Source organism: Phaethon aethereus, assembly GCF_964289735.1.
Source record: "Phaethon aethereus genome assembly, chromosome: 3".
NCBI classification, from domain to species: domain Eukaryota; kingdom Metazoa; phylum Chordata; class Aves; order Phaethontiformes; family Phaethontidae; genus Phaethon; species Phaethon aethereus.
This window is the reverse complement of record NC_138576.1, coordinates 118,161,139-118,174,128: the sequence shown is the minus strand read 5'-3', so window position 1 is coordinate 118,174,128 and position 12,990 is coordinate 118,161,139. Positions and strand designations below refer to the sequence as shown.

The following is a 12,990-nucleotide window of genomic DNA, read 5'->3' as shown; positions in this document are numbered from 1 at the left end:
TGTGACTTGGCTTCCAGAGCTCCACTTGCTTGACTAAGTTCTCACTCCTACTCCTGTTCTCATCTTTATCCAGCAAGGAAGAAGGCAACATCTTTAAAAAGTTTGAGGAAGAGGCTGAAGTGAATTTGAAGAGTGGCATTTTGTGCTTGTGCTGATTGACATTCCTCCTTTCAGACCACCTCTGTGCAGCATTGCCTGTAAAAGGGATCCATTAAGTAGCTCTCCCTGCCTTATTTGCTCAAGTTGGTTTCATGATTATGATACGAGGAGGAAATAGTTCAGTGTAGACATGAACTCATTGTGTTTGCCTGAGGGCACCAACCCAACTACAGTGGAAATCTTATGCATAGGAGGCGTAATAAGCCGGAAGGGAAAGGAGGCCAGATTTCGGGGCGTAAACTGCTTACTGTAAAGCTACATCAGCACAACAGCAGCATCAGGTAAGAGCTAGATTGCTCATTACCACATCACCAAGCCCAAAATTAAGAACTACCTGCACGTGGATCCTCCTTGAATTGCATACCTAATGCAAAAGTTTTACAAAATTCTAGTCTGCATCTTTCTTGTATTCTCCAGATGAAACTCTTTCAAACTTTGGCTTTCAGTGCTTCCAACACCGCAAAGCAGGAAGGATTGCCAGGAATTCTCTTATCACCTGTCCTGTCAACTGCTACATTTCACTCGAGCCTACATAAAAAAATAAAACTGGGAAGGGGGGAAGGGATCCAAGTGTCAGTGCCTACAGTCCAAGTAAACCGACCAGCAGACAACTTTTATTTACAACAACAACAACAAAGGGACTCATTGTCTGGAAGATAAACATTAGAATTTGTGCATTAATTATAGCTCAATTACTTTCCTTATCCAAAGGCCTGTGTTTCCTCCTCCCAACTGGATTTAGAAGCAAAGGCCTGAGCCTTTATACAAACAAGCTAATGGATTCTAATGGCTTACACTTATGCAATGTCATTTAATCACAGCAGCACTTCATTTTCCCTGCTGTATTCAGGAAAGGAAAAAAAAATAGACTGCATCCACATTCAACCATCTCATCTAAACCCCTCATTTCAGTTTTCAAATACCATTATTCCCATTATTCTCATTGGTCAAATTTTCTCATGCTTTCATCTTTACAACTCTTTCCTCTGCTTTAAGAAAAAAAAAAAATCCATCTTTAGCTCCCTGTATTTCTCAGATCACTTTTCACTAAGTAATTTTAAAAAATTATTTGTTTTATAGTAGTTACCAGGTTTTATTCATTGTTTCCTCAACTCTACATTTACTTCACGGGAAATCAGTCCATATTAAAAAAAAATACTCCTGATTTAGTTATGTTATTTTCACTTTTCATTTAAAGTACCTAGTACTTAAGCAATGCTCCAAACACCAGGAACCAGCAACAAAAACAATGCCCAAAAAACCACAACCAACCAAACCCAGCCACCCGCTCAGACTTCTCCTCTCTAGTCACTTCAGAAGGCAGACAGATGCTTTCGCACAATATTTCTCCTTGGCAAGTACCACTTAGCCTGTTTTTCCTTATTCTCAGTTGTGTCCTATACAAGAGGCCCATTTTTAATCTCATGGTTATGGGAAGGGTATAAAGTAAATAATTAATGCTGGCACTCCACCTATCCCACCCATTTCACTAGCAGGTCAGTATCACAAGTGCACTCCACCCCATCTTACTCACAAGATTTAATTCTTGGTCTCTTTTCCTGTCCCTCTGTTTCTGCAACCTGTTCTTGTTTGCATTTGATCCTTCCCTGGAACTCATCACTACATTTAGTGCTCAGCAGCCTCTCCTGTGCCCATCTCCCCTTACCCCATGTCTCTGCTTACCCACAGTACCCTCCTTCTCCTCTCTCTAAGTCCACGAAGACTCTTAACATCACACCTCTGCTTGCATTTCCCATCATCAGTATAACTTCTTTTCTTTCACTTGGCCCAAACTCTTAACAAGAATACCACTAATATTTAGAAAGAAACAGAGTGCTTAGCATGGCTAGGAAGAACAGAGTAGGAAGTAACACATGTACAGGAAAATCTGCAGGTCTTTCAGAAAGGTGTAATTTCTCATGAGGAGTGACAAGGCACTGGAGCCAAGCCTCATGGCACAATACCAGAGTAGTCTGTCTTTAATCTGTCTATCTTGAGGTCAACATGAACATCTACAGAACACAAAGGTGGAAGACCAGGCCACTTCACCTCTCCTCAAACAAAAAAGAACTACATCTGTTCTTCAAGGTAAACGAAGGAACAAGAAAGCAGGTGAAGCAGCCGAAAGAGTTGTAGCTGCCAAGTTATTTCAAACAAAAACTAAAGTGCCAGCCATTCAATCCATTCCTTGACTCCATTCAATTGCATAAGCAGTGTTATTGTACAGGCAATTATTTCTGTACATACCATTTTTCCTAGGGCACTTGGTGTTCCCTTGCTTTTGCCAGAGCTGTCCATCTACTACAGCATCTAACAAATCCATGCACAATTGCAACAACATTTTCTTGATAGTCTACTACATAAGCGTTAGAGAAAGTTGCCGAACAAAGCCTTTTGCTTCTGAACTTCTGAAATGCGTTTACTGAATGCCACGCAGTAGAGCACAACTGCTCTGTAAGTCAACATGTCTCAAATCAAGCATTACAAGGAATATTTAAATCACATTTTATTTTTCAAATTCAAAAATAACAATTAGCTTTAACATGTTACACATCTCACAGATTTAAAATATCATGCTCTATTTAAATATCTGAGTGACAACACTATACAAATAAAATGTTACACAAAATATATTTAAGAAAATGTTTTGGTCTTCAATCTGAACAATAAATAGACAGGCACTTCTACATATACAAAGGAAGCAACCACTATTTAGAATAACTCTTATAAGCAAGATGTGAAAATACAGAAGAAAATCTGAGTTTTGAGAACATGTTTAACTCTACATGAGACATCATGCAACTTCAAAGTTTGTTTCAAAATTCGAAACTCTTAAGATCTGCACAATTCTAGATTTGCTACTGCTTTATAGGAGATCCAAACCATGCTCTCTTAAGCAATGTGCAATTGCAGTTACTTGCATCAAATCAAGCTACCTGATCACATTTAGTGCCAAAACAGAAACAAGGACTGACCAGAGTAGCTTTTCACATAAATAACATGAGCAACAAGTCAGCTTTACCTCACGTTAGCTTGGGGCAGGGGGCAGAACTAACTGTACCTACTGCCCATCCCCAAACAAAATCTGTTCTTCCTTTTCCTTATATATTCAGCTCTTTTATGGGGTGTTTAAAGCAGTATTATGCTTTTTTTTGTTAAAAAAGCATCCTCTAATAAAAGGGTAAATCCTTCAGACACAGGCATGCCTTGCACAAAAGATCCAAAAGGAAAAAAACACTGTTCCGGGGTGCAAAAAGACTGAAAACTATAAACGAAAAAAATTCAATAGTTGAAGTTTCCTAAGAATGTTTCATACTTAAACTACATTCCTCCAATTTGTGAATTTTCAATCTACAGTGGTTTCCGCACACCAACACTACTCAAAGAAAAATTATCTTCCACCATCACAATTAATGAAAGATGCATTGCAGTAGGCAATCCGTGTTTCCAATACAGCTTACCAGTCACTGACAGCTAATTACATCCTTGAAGTCCTTTCTAAAATTAAGACAAATATTGAAACATAATGACCACCAGGACAGTGGAAAAGTCAGGACCAAGTCTTCAAGCCATCCCCTCAAATTTTAGTATTATTCTCATTTTCAAAAGTACAGGAAAGTTTCCAGAGAAAATTAAACTACTAAACAGAGCTTCAATGGTCCACCGAGAAAGTCAGACCCAAACTTGGAAAGTTACTTGGACTTAAGACAGTTATGCACATTACTTTAACAATTTAAGTGTGGATCTTGCAAGCGTGTCCAAATCTTAATCATTTCTTGAGGTTTTCTACTATGTACTAACATTAAGTTTGTGTAGGAACATATGTTATTCCTGTATTTCTCTTCGATGTCAAATGTTTTAAAGCCTTTGTGTTTTTCCGGAGCAAGCCCAAGCTTCTGAAGGCACATTCCAGTATAAACATCATCAATAGGGTAAAGGAGTACCTGGTCAGATGCATTATTCAGTCTTAATGCCAGATCACCAGAGTACAGAAACCCACCACCTCCTGCATATGGAGGATATGAACCTTCATAAACACTTTCTGGGATGTAGTACTTCAATTTTTTTTCTCTGTGAGGTCCAGCATCCTTGATCACATCACCTATAAATAAGTCTTTGGCTTTGTCCTTTGATAAGCTCTTCAAGTAATCCAGGATCTGATGGGTATTCACAAAAACATCATCATCACCCTTAAAAATAAACTGGACATCTGCACAACTGCTGCTGACCCACTTAAGAAACAGCACCTCTTTCAGAGTTAAATTGAAGAAAGTGTCTCTGTAGTTCCAGAGGAGAATGTCCTGGTGGGTTTCACTCTCAAATTTTATCATGTCTGAAAGATCAGGAAAATTATCCTCTGGTGGGGTCTGTCCAAGTAAGAAGACCCTTTTGACTGTCACATCCCCCGATTTTATTTCCTTGCCCCAGGATTCCCTAATTGCTTGCCTTCTATCAAAATGGGGTGTAAGTGACTTAATCGCCAGCAGCAGAAAAGGTTTATGTTTGCACTTGTTTGGCTGATCCATTAATAATGAATAATTTCTACATCTTAAGTAAAGTAGAAAGTCTTTGAATCTGTCTGGCAAGTTTGCAAAGTCACTAACCTCTGAAGGAACCCACGGGTCAGGGTCACAGGAACTGAGAACACTAGAATTAGAAACTAAGTTCTCTTCCACAGTCATATTGGAAAGCAAGGTCAGAATAGGGTTGTACAGCAGTTCAAGCTTCTGTTGCTGTTTGTTCCAATAAGCTTTGTGAGGAGTATACTTTCTCCAGAATTTGCTGCGTGGTATAATAACACGGCCTTTTGCATTCTTCTCTTGGCTGCCACTTTTTGAGACTTCCACAATCACATAAATAAAAATGTTTACCATCATCAGAATTCCCAGCAGCTTTAATCTTCTGCGTCCAACACTCATTTCTCATATCTGGAAAGAGGAAAAAAAAGGTCAGATTTTTAGCCTTCTTCCTAGTTCTTCATGTCATAAAAATGTAAACTACTTTCAGACAAAGAATATGCAAGTTCATAGCCTAGAAACAGACCCCCCTACACCCCCCAAAAACGCAAAAACTAATCTACCTCCAATACATGCACACCTACAGCTACTAGGGGTTTGGGGCTTCATCAGCAAACAAGGAGCTGGTAAGAATGTAAAATTTCCACTTACTACTTAGGGATTTTACACAGCATTTCACAGTATGTCTAAACTAGACAGCAGTTTTTGCTCCTCATTTAAGCCTCCTTGAAACATTTGACTCAGCTTGGCAAAGGCAGGCAGAGAAACATTTTTTTTTCCTGCTAGTAAGGTGAGTTTAAGGGTACAGAATAAATTGCTATATGATAAGGTCAGTTATTTTTAAATTAAGTTTCAAACTTTTGTACTTGCACTCTTATACCTTCCAACTACATAATACACAGAGCTGAATTTTAAAGCATACAATTCTTTTTTGTCCATTTCACTTGGCTATTCCTTGGGAGAGAGGCTGACAAAACTGGCCAGCTGCGTTGCTGGTATTCAGATCTCTGCGGACAGAAGAGAACATGAATTCTTTATTTTTTCTTCTCCAAATGGAAAAGGAAATGAACGGCTGCAGGAGGTAAAAGTGTAATTATCCCTAGGAAACTGAAGAGAAGTCAAAAAAGGAGAGGTTTCCTATATAGGTAAGGCCAGGAGTAGTAAGTGTATCTCTCTTTGTTGTAGCAAAGGTTATTCTGTGACCCATCTCCAGTTTTTACTGAGAGAGAAAATGGATTAATCCCTCTTTCTTCCACAGCTGTCAGAATAAAAGGTGCACAGTACAAGGAGCAACATGAAAACAGTGTTCCTTTAAAGTAGCGCTTATGAAACTGTTTACTATCCCAGGGGGATATCAATGTACAAGCTACACAAAATTTAACAAGCCATTCTGTATCAGCAAGTCAGACTAGAAAATAATTCTGAATGAGTAAGAAAGTTAGTAAGACTACATTTAAGCCAGATATAGAACTCATTGTCGAAGACACTTTCAACTGCCAGGAGTATAAATGATTATTGCAAGACCAGAAAAATCTAATGAAATAAAAGATTTGTAATGGCTGTTAAGCCCAGCTGTAAACACTGCCTCAGAGGTCCTGAAGTCACAGAGCAACAGAAGTCAGGAAGGTTCACTTGAGAAGTACACCTTGTACTTGCTGCTCTTCATTTTATTTCCAGCCATCAACAGACACTTAAGCTAGACTGACCCTTGGTCTCTTCTGGTTTGACCAGTCTTACTTTCTTTTACTCCTCAGCAAGTTAAACACAAAATTGAGTAAGAAAGCAGCAGGTAAATAGTCAGTAATTTCCCCCTTGCCTCCCCTCATCTGACCCCTGGATTCTCATGAAAGTCAAGGGGGAAGAGGGAGTATTTTTGAACTTAAATAAAAAGCCACTCCTAGAAACAATGGACTACTCAGAAAAATCCCTACTCTCCCTTCATTTGACCTCATGCACCATCTGCATATTTATCTTTGTATACGCTCAGGCCAGATCCACTTTATTCAATATCCTGTTCTCAGCCAGCTATGAAGGTTGCTGTTCTAATTTTAAAGTAGTTTTCTTCTATGCCTCAAAAACCAAAACATACTTGTAGTCAGTGCCATCACTTAAGCCAAATAGCTGAACTGTTAGAAAGCACAGGCTGGCCACACAGTTCAAAGAAACTCCTTCAACTGCCACGGCAGCTTCCCCTAAAAACAGATCATTATATATTATTTTTCTTCACTTCCCTTTCAGTACACACAAAAATACTGGAGAAGCAGCTGTCCTATGTTGTGTACTATTCCATGCAGTTCAGCATGCACATCAGTGCTTATCTACCCTGTCCTCTATAGCACTTCTCATTAGAGCAATAAATGACGGGGTATTTGACCTATGATACCAGGACTCCTGAGACAACGGGGTGAGAATCTCTCCCCCCTACTAATAGCTAGCAAACACTGGATCATGAAGAGCGTAGCCAGAGCCTAATTTTCCAGGATAGGTGGCACTACACAGCTGATCCGTTCACAGCCCCCAGCTACTCTACTATGAGTATTCAACACCTCTGTAAGTCATCTGAATGCTTGACCCGAGACTGTTCTGAACACAATGAGAGACCATTTGCAAAGGCTATTTCAATCACTTAACAAAATCCTTCAAATCATGAAGTCTTCCGGGTAAGCATTCAAATTCTGTAACTACTCGATCTTCCTTAATCGTCCTCCTTTTCTCTTGTAGCCTTGCAATCCCCTGCAGCAAATGAAACAGGGATCCTACAGAGAAAAATCTCCATTTACTGTTAGACTTGGTAGAACTTTTCATCAGAAAAGTACCAGGCTGGCAAGATAACAGTAGTTCCATCACAAAGCACTGTAAATGCTATCAGTCCCACATGTAAATACTTCGAGTGTAATTTTCAGTCTCCTTTTTAAAAAAATATCCAATATTGGTGATAAAATTAATACTTCTGAGAAGAGACAGGTAACAAGTGACATTCAATACCAATACAAATAAGAGTTTTATAAGACATAACACCCCCCCCCCCCAATTTTGCATGAAAGCATTCTTTTCATCTGGAATCAAAAGCTATCTACATGTTTTTTATCAATTCATTAAAAATATAACTCACTAAGAATATCAAACCAATACTAAAAGCTACCAAGTGAAAAAGGGATAAAGCTGCTTTGTTAAGAAAGTGTCCTTTTTCTAAACTAGACAAAGACGGGTTGTATTCAACATTTATTCATAGTGTTAGATCGAGGTTCCTGAACTAAAAGCAAATAGAAAACAGACTTCAGAAAGGCTATTTCTATAAATTGAAATAGAATGCTCAATTTTGCAAGTAATATGTATTAGCTTTAATCATGGCCACCTGACAACAGGAATGGATAAAAGGATGCCAGTTTGGCAATTTCACATCAAGTGAACTGGATGGATCACAAAACATAGCATTACAACCCTCATCACAAGGCGGGGGGAAGGGGTGTTGCATTTGTAAAGTTGCTGCTAGTGGAGGTTTTGGGTTTTTTAAAAAAAGGCACCAAAAAACCCCCCAAACTGAAGTAAACACCCACAGCCCATGCCAAGGCAATTCTCCTTTCTTCATCTGCTTTGCTGACACTGCAGTGATTGACCAGAGTGCCAGCACGACAGTGATTCTGAGCGCTGTGCAGCTTGCTAAGGATCAGCATCATAGAGTGCAAGACAGCTCCCACGTCCGACTTAGCTGTCACTAAGCTGTATCTGGACATATCACAAGAACTTTCTCCTACTCCAGTAACAGCTTCTTCTATCAGCATTAATATTACAAAAATTCCCGGCTGCCTCCTTTGAATGGATGATCTGTTAGGGAAGCCAAAAACAAACTAAAAGTGATGGGGTTCATACTTAAATCTGATGCATTTTTATACGAGTTTTGTTGAAGAACTGAGATGAGCAGTAGAAAGCAATACTCTATTTGAAAAATTCCTGCTGCTTCAATGTTAAAAAAGAAAAGGCTAGAACACTTAGCTAGTAGCTAGCAGAAAAAGCAGAATGCAAGAGTAAACACTATATATTGGTAAAGAAAACCACAGTACACACAGAACCTCAGGAACAGAAAATCCTGCAGAAGTTTATTCCATCTTCAGTGGGTAAGACGAATACAGTTACCTACACTCAAAGGTGATCTGACACAGTTTTTCAATGCCTGCTTTCAACTTCTCAGCTACACCGTTAGGAAGACCATCTTAGCAATCAGCTGGAAGTTTGTACAAATCATCACCTTTCTGCTTATGCAACTTCCAGCTGTGCAGTTATGAGTCAGTATCACCGCATACATAAAGTCTGTTTGTTCAAAGCATTTAGGTTTTCTCCATATGGCCAGGGAAAAAGGGGTTAACATTAACCATACTCTAAATAAACAATGGTTCTGCTACAGATACAGTATTTGGAAAGATTGATTATGCAGAAATGGGGAGAAAAGAAGGAGTTGCCCTCTTCAGCTCCCCTCCGCTCTTACACTTCACTGCAGTCAAAACTAAGGTATTGATGTAAGGGAACAGATTTCTGGAGCCACAAAAGCAGCACTGAGATCAAGAGATGGATGGAAAAAGCAAGCCAGCAGAACCTGTAAAGAGAAACTGCTTCACTGTGGGACCAGGCAGCAATTGATAAAACAAGATGAACAACAACAGAAGAAGAAAACAGGTATTACCAAGAAGCCATGAGCTACAAGAAAAGATTCCAAATGCCCAAAAGGCTTTAAGTCCAAATATCATTAATGCAAAATGGTGAAAAACTGTTCACAGGTTGTTTTTAAACAGTATTATTTTATGCTTTATCTCAAGAGTCAATGTATTCCAAAAGCCTGTAAGGAACCTATTCAGAAGTCTAGAAGAGTTGGTATGAAAATGAGAATCACAGAATCGCTCTCCTATGCTGTAAGGGACCTATGAGGATCATTGAGTCCAACTCTCAACTCCACACAGGGCAGCCTACAAGTTAAACCATATATCCAAGAGCATTGTCCAAATGCTTCTTGAATACCAGTATGCACACTCCACCCAGTTCCAGGAATTAATTATACAAGCGGCACTCTTTTCTAGAGGCAAGAATTCACAAAAACAGAGGCCATGATGCCCCCTGACAAAAGACAAAGGTTACATCTGGAGGAGGCCAAGCTTAAGGTCAAAACGAAGAGCAAGTACATCTAAGTGTACCAGCCCCTAACCAAGGGCACATGCGATACACCAGCTTGAACTTCTCAGATTGGAGTTCGGATCCTGCAGAAGAATTCTGATTAGCCCTGTCACAGCACTTGATTTTGTGTAACGACTTCACAAACTGAGTATGTGAAACATGTGATGACAGTTTTAAGTTTGGTTGGTTTTTGGTTGTTTGGGGTTTTTTTTTTTGGTTGGTTGGTTTTTTGTTTTGTTTTGTTTTTAAGTAAGACACAGCTATACACAAAAACAAGCCTAAACCTCTATTGAGGTTTAGCTGTAGGAGAGAAAAAGGCAAGAGGAAGAGGCAGATGTTGGGAAGAAGTGGCTTAAAAAAAAGTGTATTTAGAAGTTCAGAAAAAAGAATCCTCTCTAGTATAGAGACAACAAAACATAGTGGATTCAGATGGTGCACTAACTAGTCCTCTACAGCAAGATGTCAAAACAAACATACTTAGATTTGCAGTCACTGAGTGCAGCCTATAATCCATCCAAACGGTAACTCTACAGACTTGGAACTTGCTCCAACATCCAGATTTTGGCAGATGCTGGGCATCACCCTGAACTATGAAGCAGTCTTTCTTTCCTACAGTTTTTAAGCAAGGCACTGCTTCATTTGAATCGGAAAAGTTACCATAGATGGTTAAAACCTTCAAGGTAGGACAAACAGGTGCTCTTTTGGAAACACCATCAAGACAAAGGAGGGCATTAACGAGCATAAAAGCTAGGGGCAAATGGATAATTTTTTGCAGTTAATCCTACCAATTTTACCAAGGAAGCAACAACAACAACAAAAAACCTCTTTCCTGAAAAGTCAGACCAAGTTTGTATCTAACTTATCTCATTCTGCTTATATTCAACAAAACACCCACTGAGTGTTTAAAATACCAGAGGATTAACTGCTTGCTTACACATTAACTGAGATATCATAAGACGACTTCAGGAATGCCACTCTCCTAAATAAGTAGAACTTTTTTTTATTCCAGGTTTCTGTTTAGCAACCTGAGTATCAAAGAAACATATATTCATACACCAAATATTGATCATATTTGTTGACTGTTATTGATGTTTAAGTTCCTAGCCAGTGGAGCCTCTTACTAAGACACCCAATTGTTATACATTGAAGCTTCTTCTGCAGTACTCTACACACTGCCTCAATCTCTGTAGAGGGATGAATATCCATCCCAAGCTCCCCCCTGCAATGCAGTATGAGTATACCTATAGTGTGAAGTTGAAGAACAAGCCTTCGGAAGGGAGCTACAAAAGGGAAAGCAACTGTTACCTCCTGTGTCTTAATACTGACAGAAAAGGCATCTTCCTTGCTGGTAAGTACTGAAGCCCATGATACATTTTGCAATCAGACAGATTGCTGGCGGCTATTTAAAACGTAACACCTAAGAAGGTATTACTTGCTATTGCAGGAGGGCTCTGTGATAAATGATTTAGTCCCAAATAGGATTCCAATTTAAGTTTACAATTTATTAAACGAATAGAGAGGCAAGCAAACAGCGCTGGGTGCGCCGGGAGACTCCACTCCACCAAGACGCACACCTTCACTTCTTACAATTCCTTCCTTTATACTTTTCTAGGCTTCGTTTCTCGCTTTTCTCCGCCTTTTTCTTGGAAGATTACTCCTTCTCTAAGTGTGTCACCACTTACCCGGTCTGCGCATGCTTCATCCTTTTTTAGGTGGTCGTCTGGTGGTCGTTGGGAGGAAGATGCTCCTCTTCGTCAGTGCACTCTACATGACCTTTCTGTTTGCGCATGCGCTCTGTTATTCTACTTATATAATGCTACCTTATTTAGCTATACATCTTCTCGACATTTCTGTGGTTATGTACAACACTGGTTTGCACTAGTATATCAGGAGCTAACATACACATATCAGGAAGCTACATAAGCTACACATATCAAGAAGTTAGATAAAGATTATGGTTTCTTCTATTTAACACCACTCCCCTGTTTATGGTCATGCCCTACATACATTCTTTTATTTCAATATAAATGACGTTTGCTTCAAGCATATATTCACTAGATTTTCTTTACATGAATCACTCATTCCTCACAGCTCCATCATTTCCCTTTCAAATCAAGAGATAAATTTTATTACACTGCCACTGGGCACGATGCAATGCAACACTACTCAGCAAGAATCCTTAAAAGCAGTTTCAGGTCAGCAAGTAGGCTCACACAGCACAACCCTGAACAGTGCAAGGGTGTTAGCTTGCGTTCAAAAGGCAGGATAGCTTGTGGTAGCACAGTGACCCGTGCTGCATTCCACTGCACAGCATGGCATATGCACAGATGAAGAAAATGCAGTGTTCCTGTTTACTACATAAAGAAGGAAAGTTTCAGGGAGCAAGAGACAGGTAAGACAACAGCCATTTTCGAGGTAATAGTTCTATTTAAAAATAAGTTTAAATAGTGTTTCTAGATGTACCAAACACCAATTTCTTTACTCCAAGACCAGTCCTTTGCTATTAAAACATTCTTCCTTTATGCTTTTACTTATGAATGATATTTAGTAATCTCAAGTCTCAACATGAAAGCTCAACAGCAGCAGAAATAAGCTGTGACTACCAGTGAGAGCAGTATCAACAGCAGCATATCATGCAGATTTGCAGCTAAGCAAACCACCCAAAGCAGAACTCCCTTAAATCAGCTTGAATATTTAGCATTCACAATTAACAATTCCCCTATGAAAGTGTGCTCCTTCCCACACTGCATGTACCTGCCACAAGCATTCCTGCACCAGCAAAGAGCTCCACAACAGATGCAGACATAGTAGCATATCTGTACTTCAAGGCAATAAACCAAACCTAGGCACAGTCATGCAACCCCAGAATGAAAGAAAAACCATACGTTTAACCAGACCACCTGCCTCAATCCTTGCCTCTTGCAGCAGTTCCAGGCCATAGATCCACAAGCAGCTGAACCGATCTAATTGCCTGACCCCTCCTTTGGATGGAGACTTTCTCCTCCTCCCTTTCTAAAGGCCAAGAACCCAGGCCCAATCCCTCTCTCACACTGGCTCTGGTGCTCTGCCAGGCCTCTCCGTAAATCAGTTCACATCACCAACCCAGCAGAAAACTAACAATGACCAGAGATGCACACCAGATAAGCACTAC

The 12,990-nt window shown here is 39.6% G+C and overlaps 1 protein-coding gene across 1 annotated transcript; it reads right to left on the bottom strand.

Moving 5' to 3' along the window:
- Positions 1 to 3,884: 3,884 nt before the first annotated feature.
- On the bottom strand, positions 3,885 to 5,078 carry B3GNT2 (UDP-GlcNAc:betaGal beta-1,3-N-acetylglucosaminyltransferase 2; the record flags this gene model as incomplete). Its single annotated transcript, XM_081997682.1, has 1 exon — positions 3,885 to 5,078. One exon carries the CDS (start codon positions 5,076 to 5,078, stop codon positions 3,885 to 3,887), a length of 1,194 nt encoding a protein of 397 aa, XP_081853808.1.
- Positions 5,079 to 12,990: the final 7,912 nt, after the last annotated feature.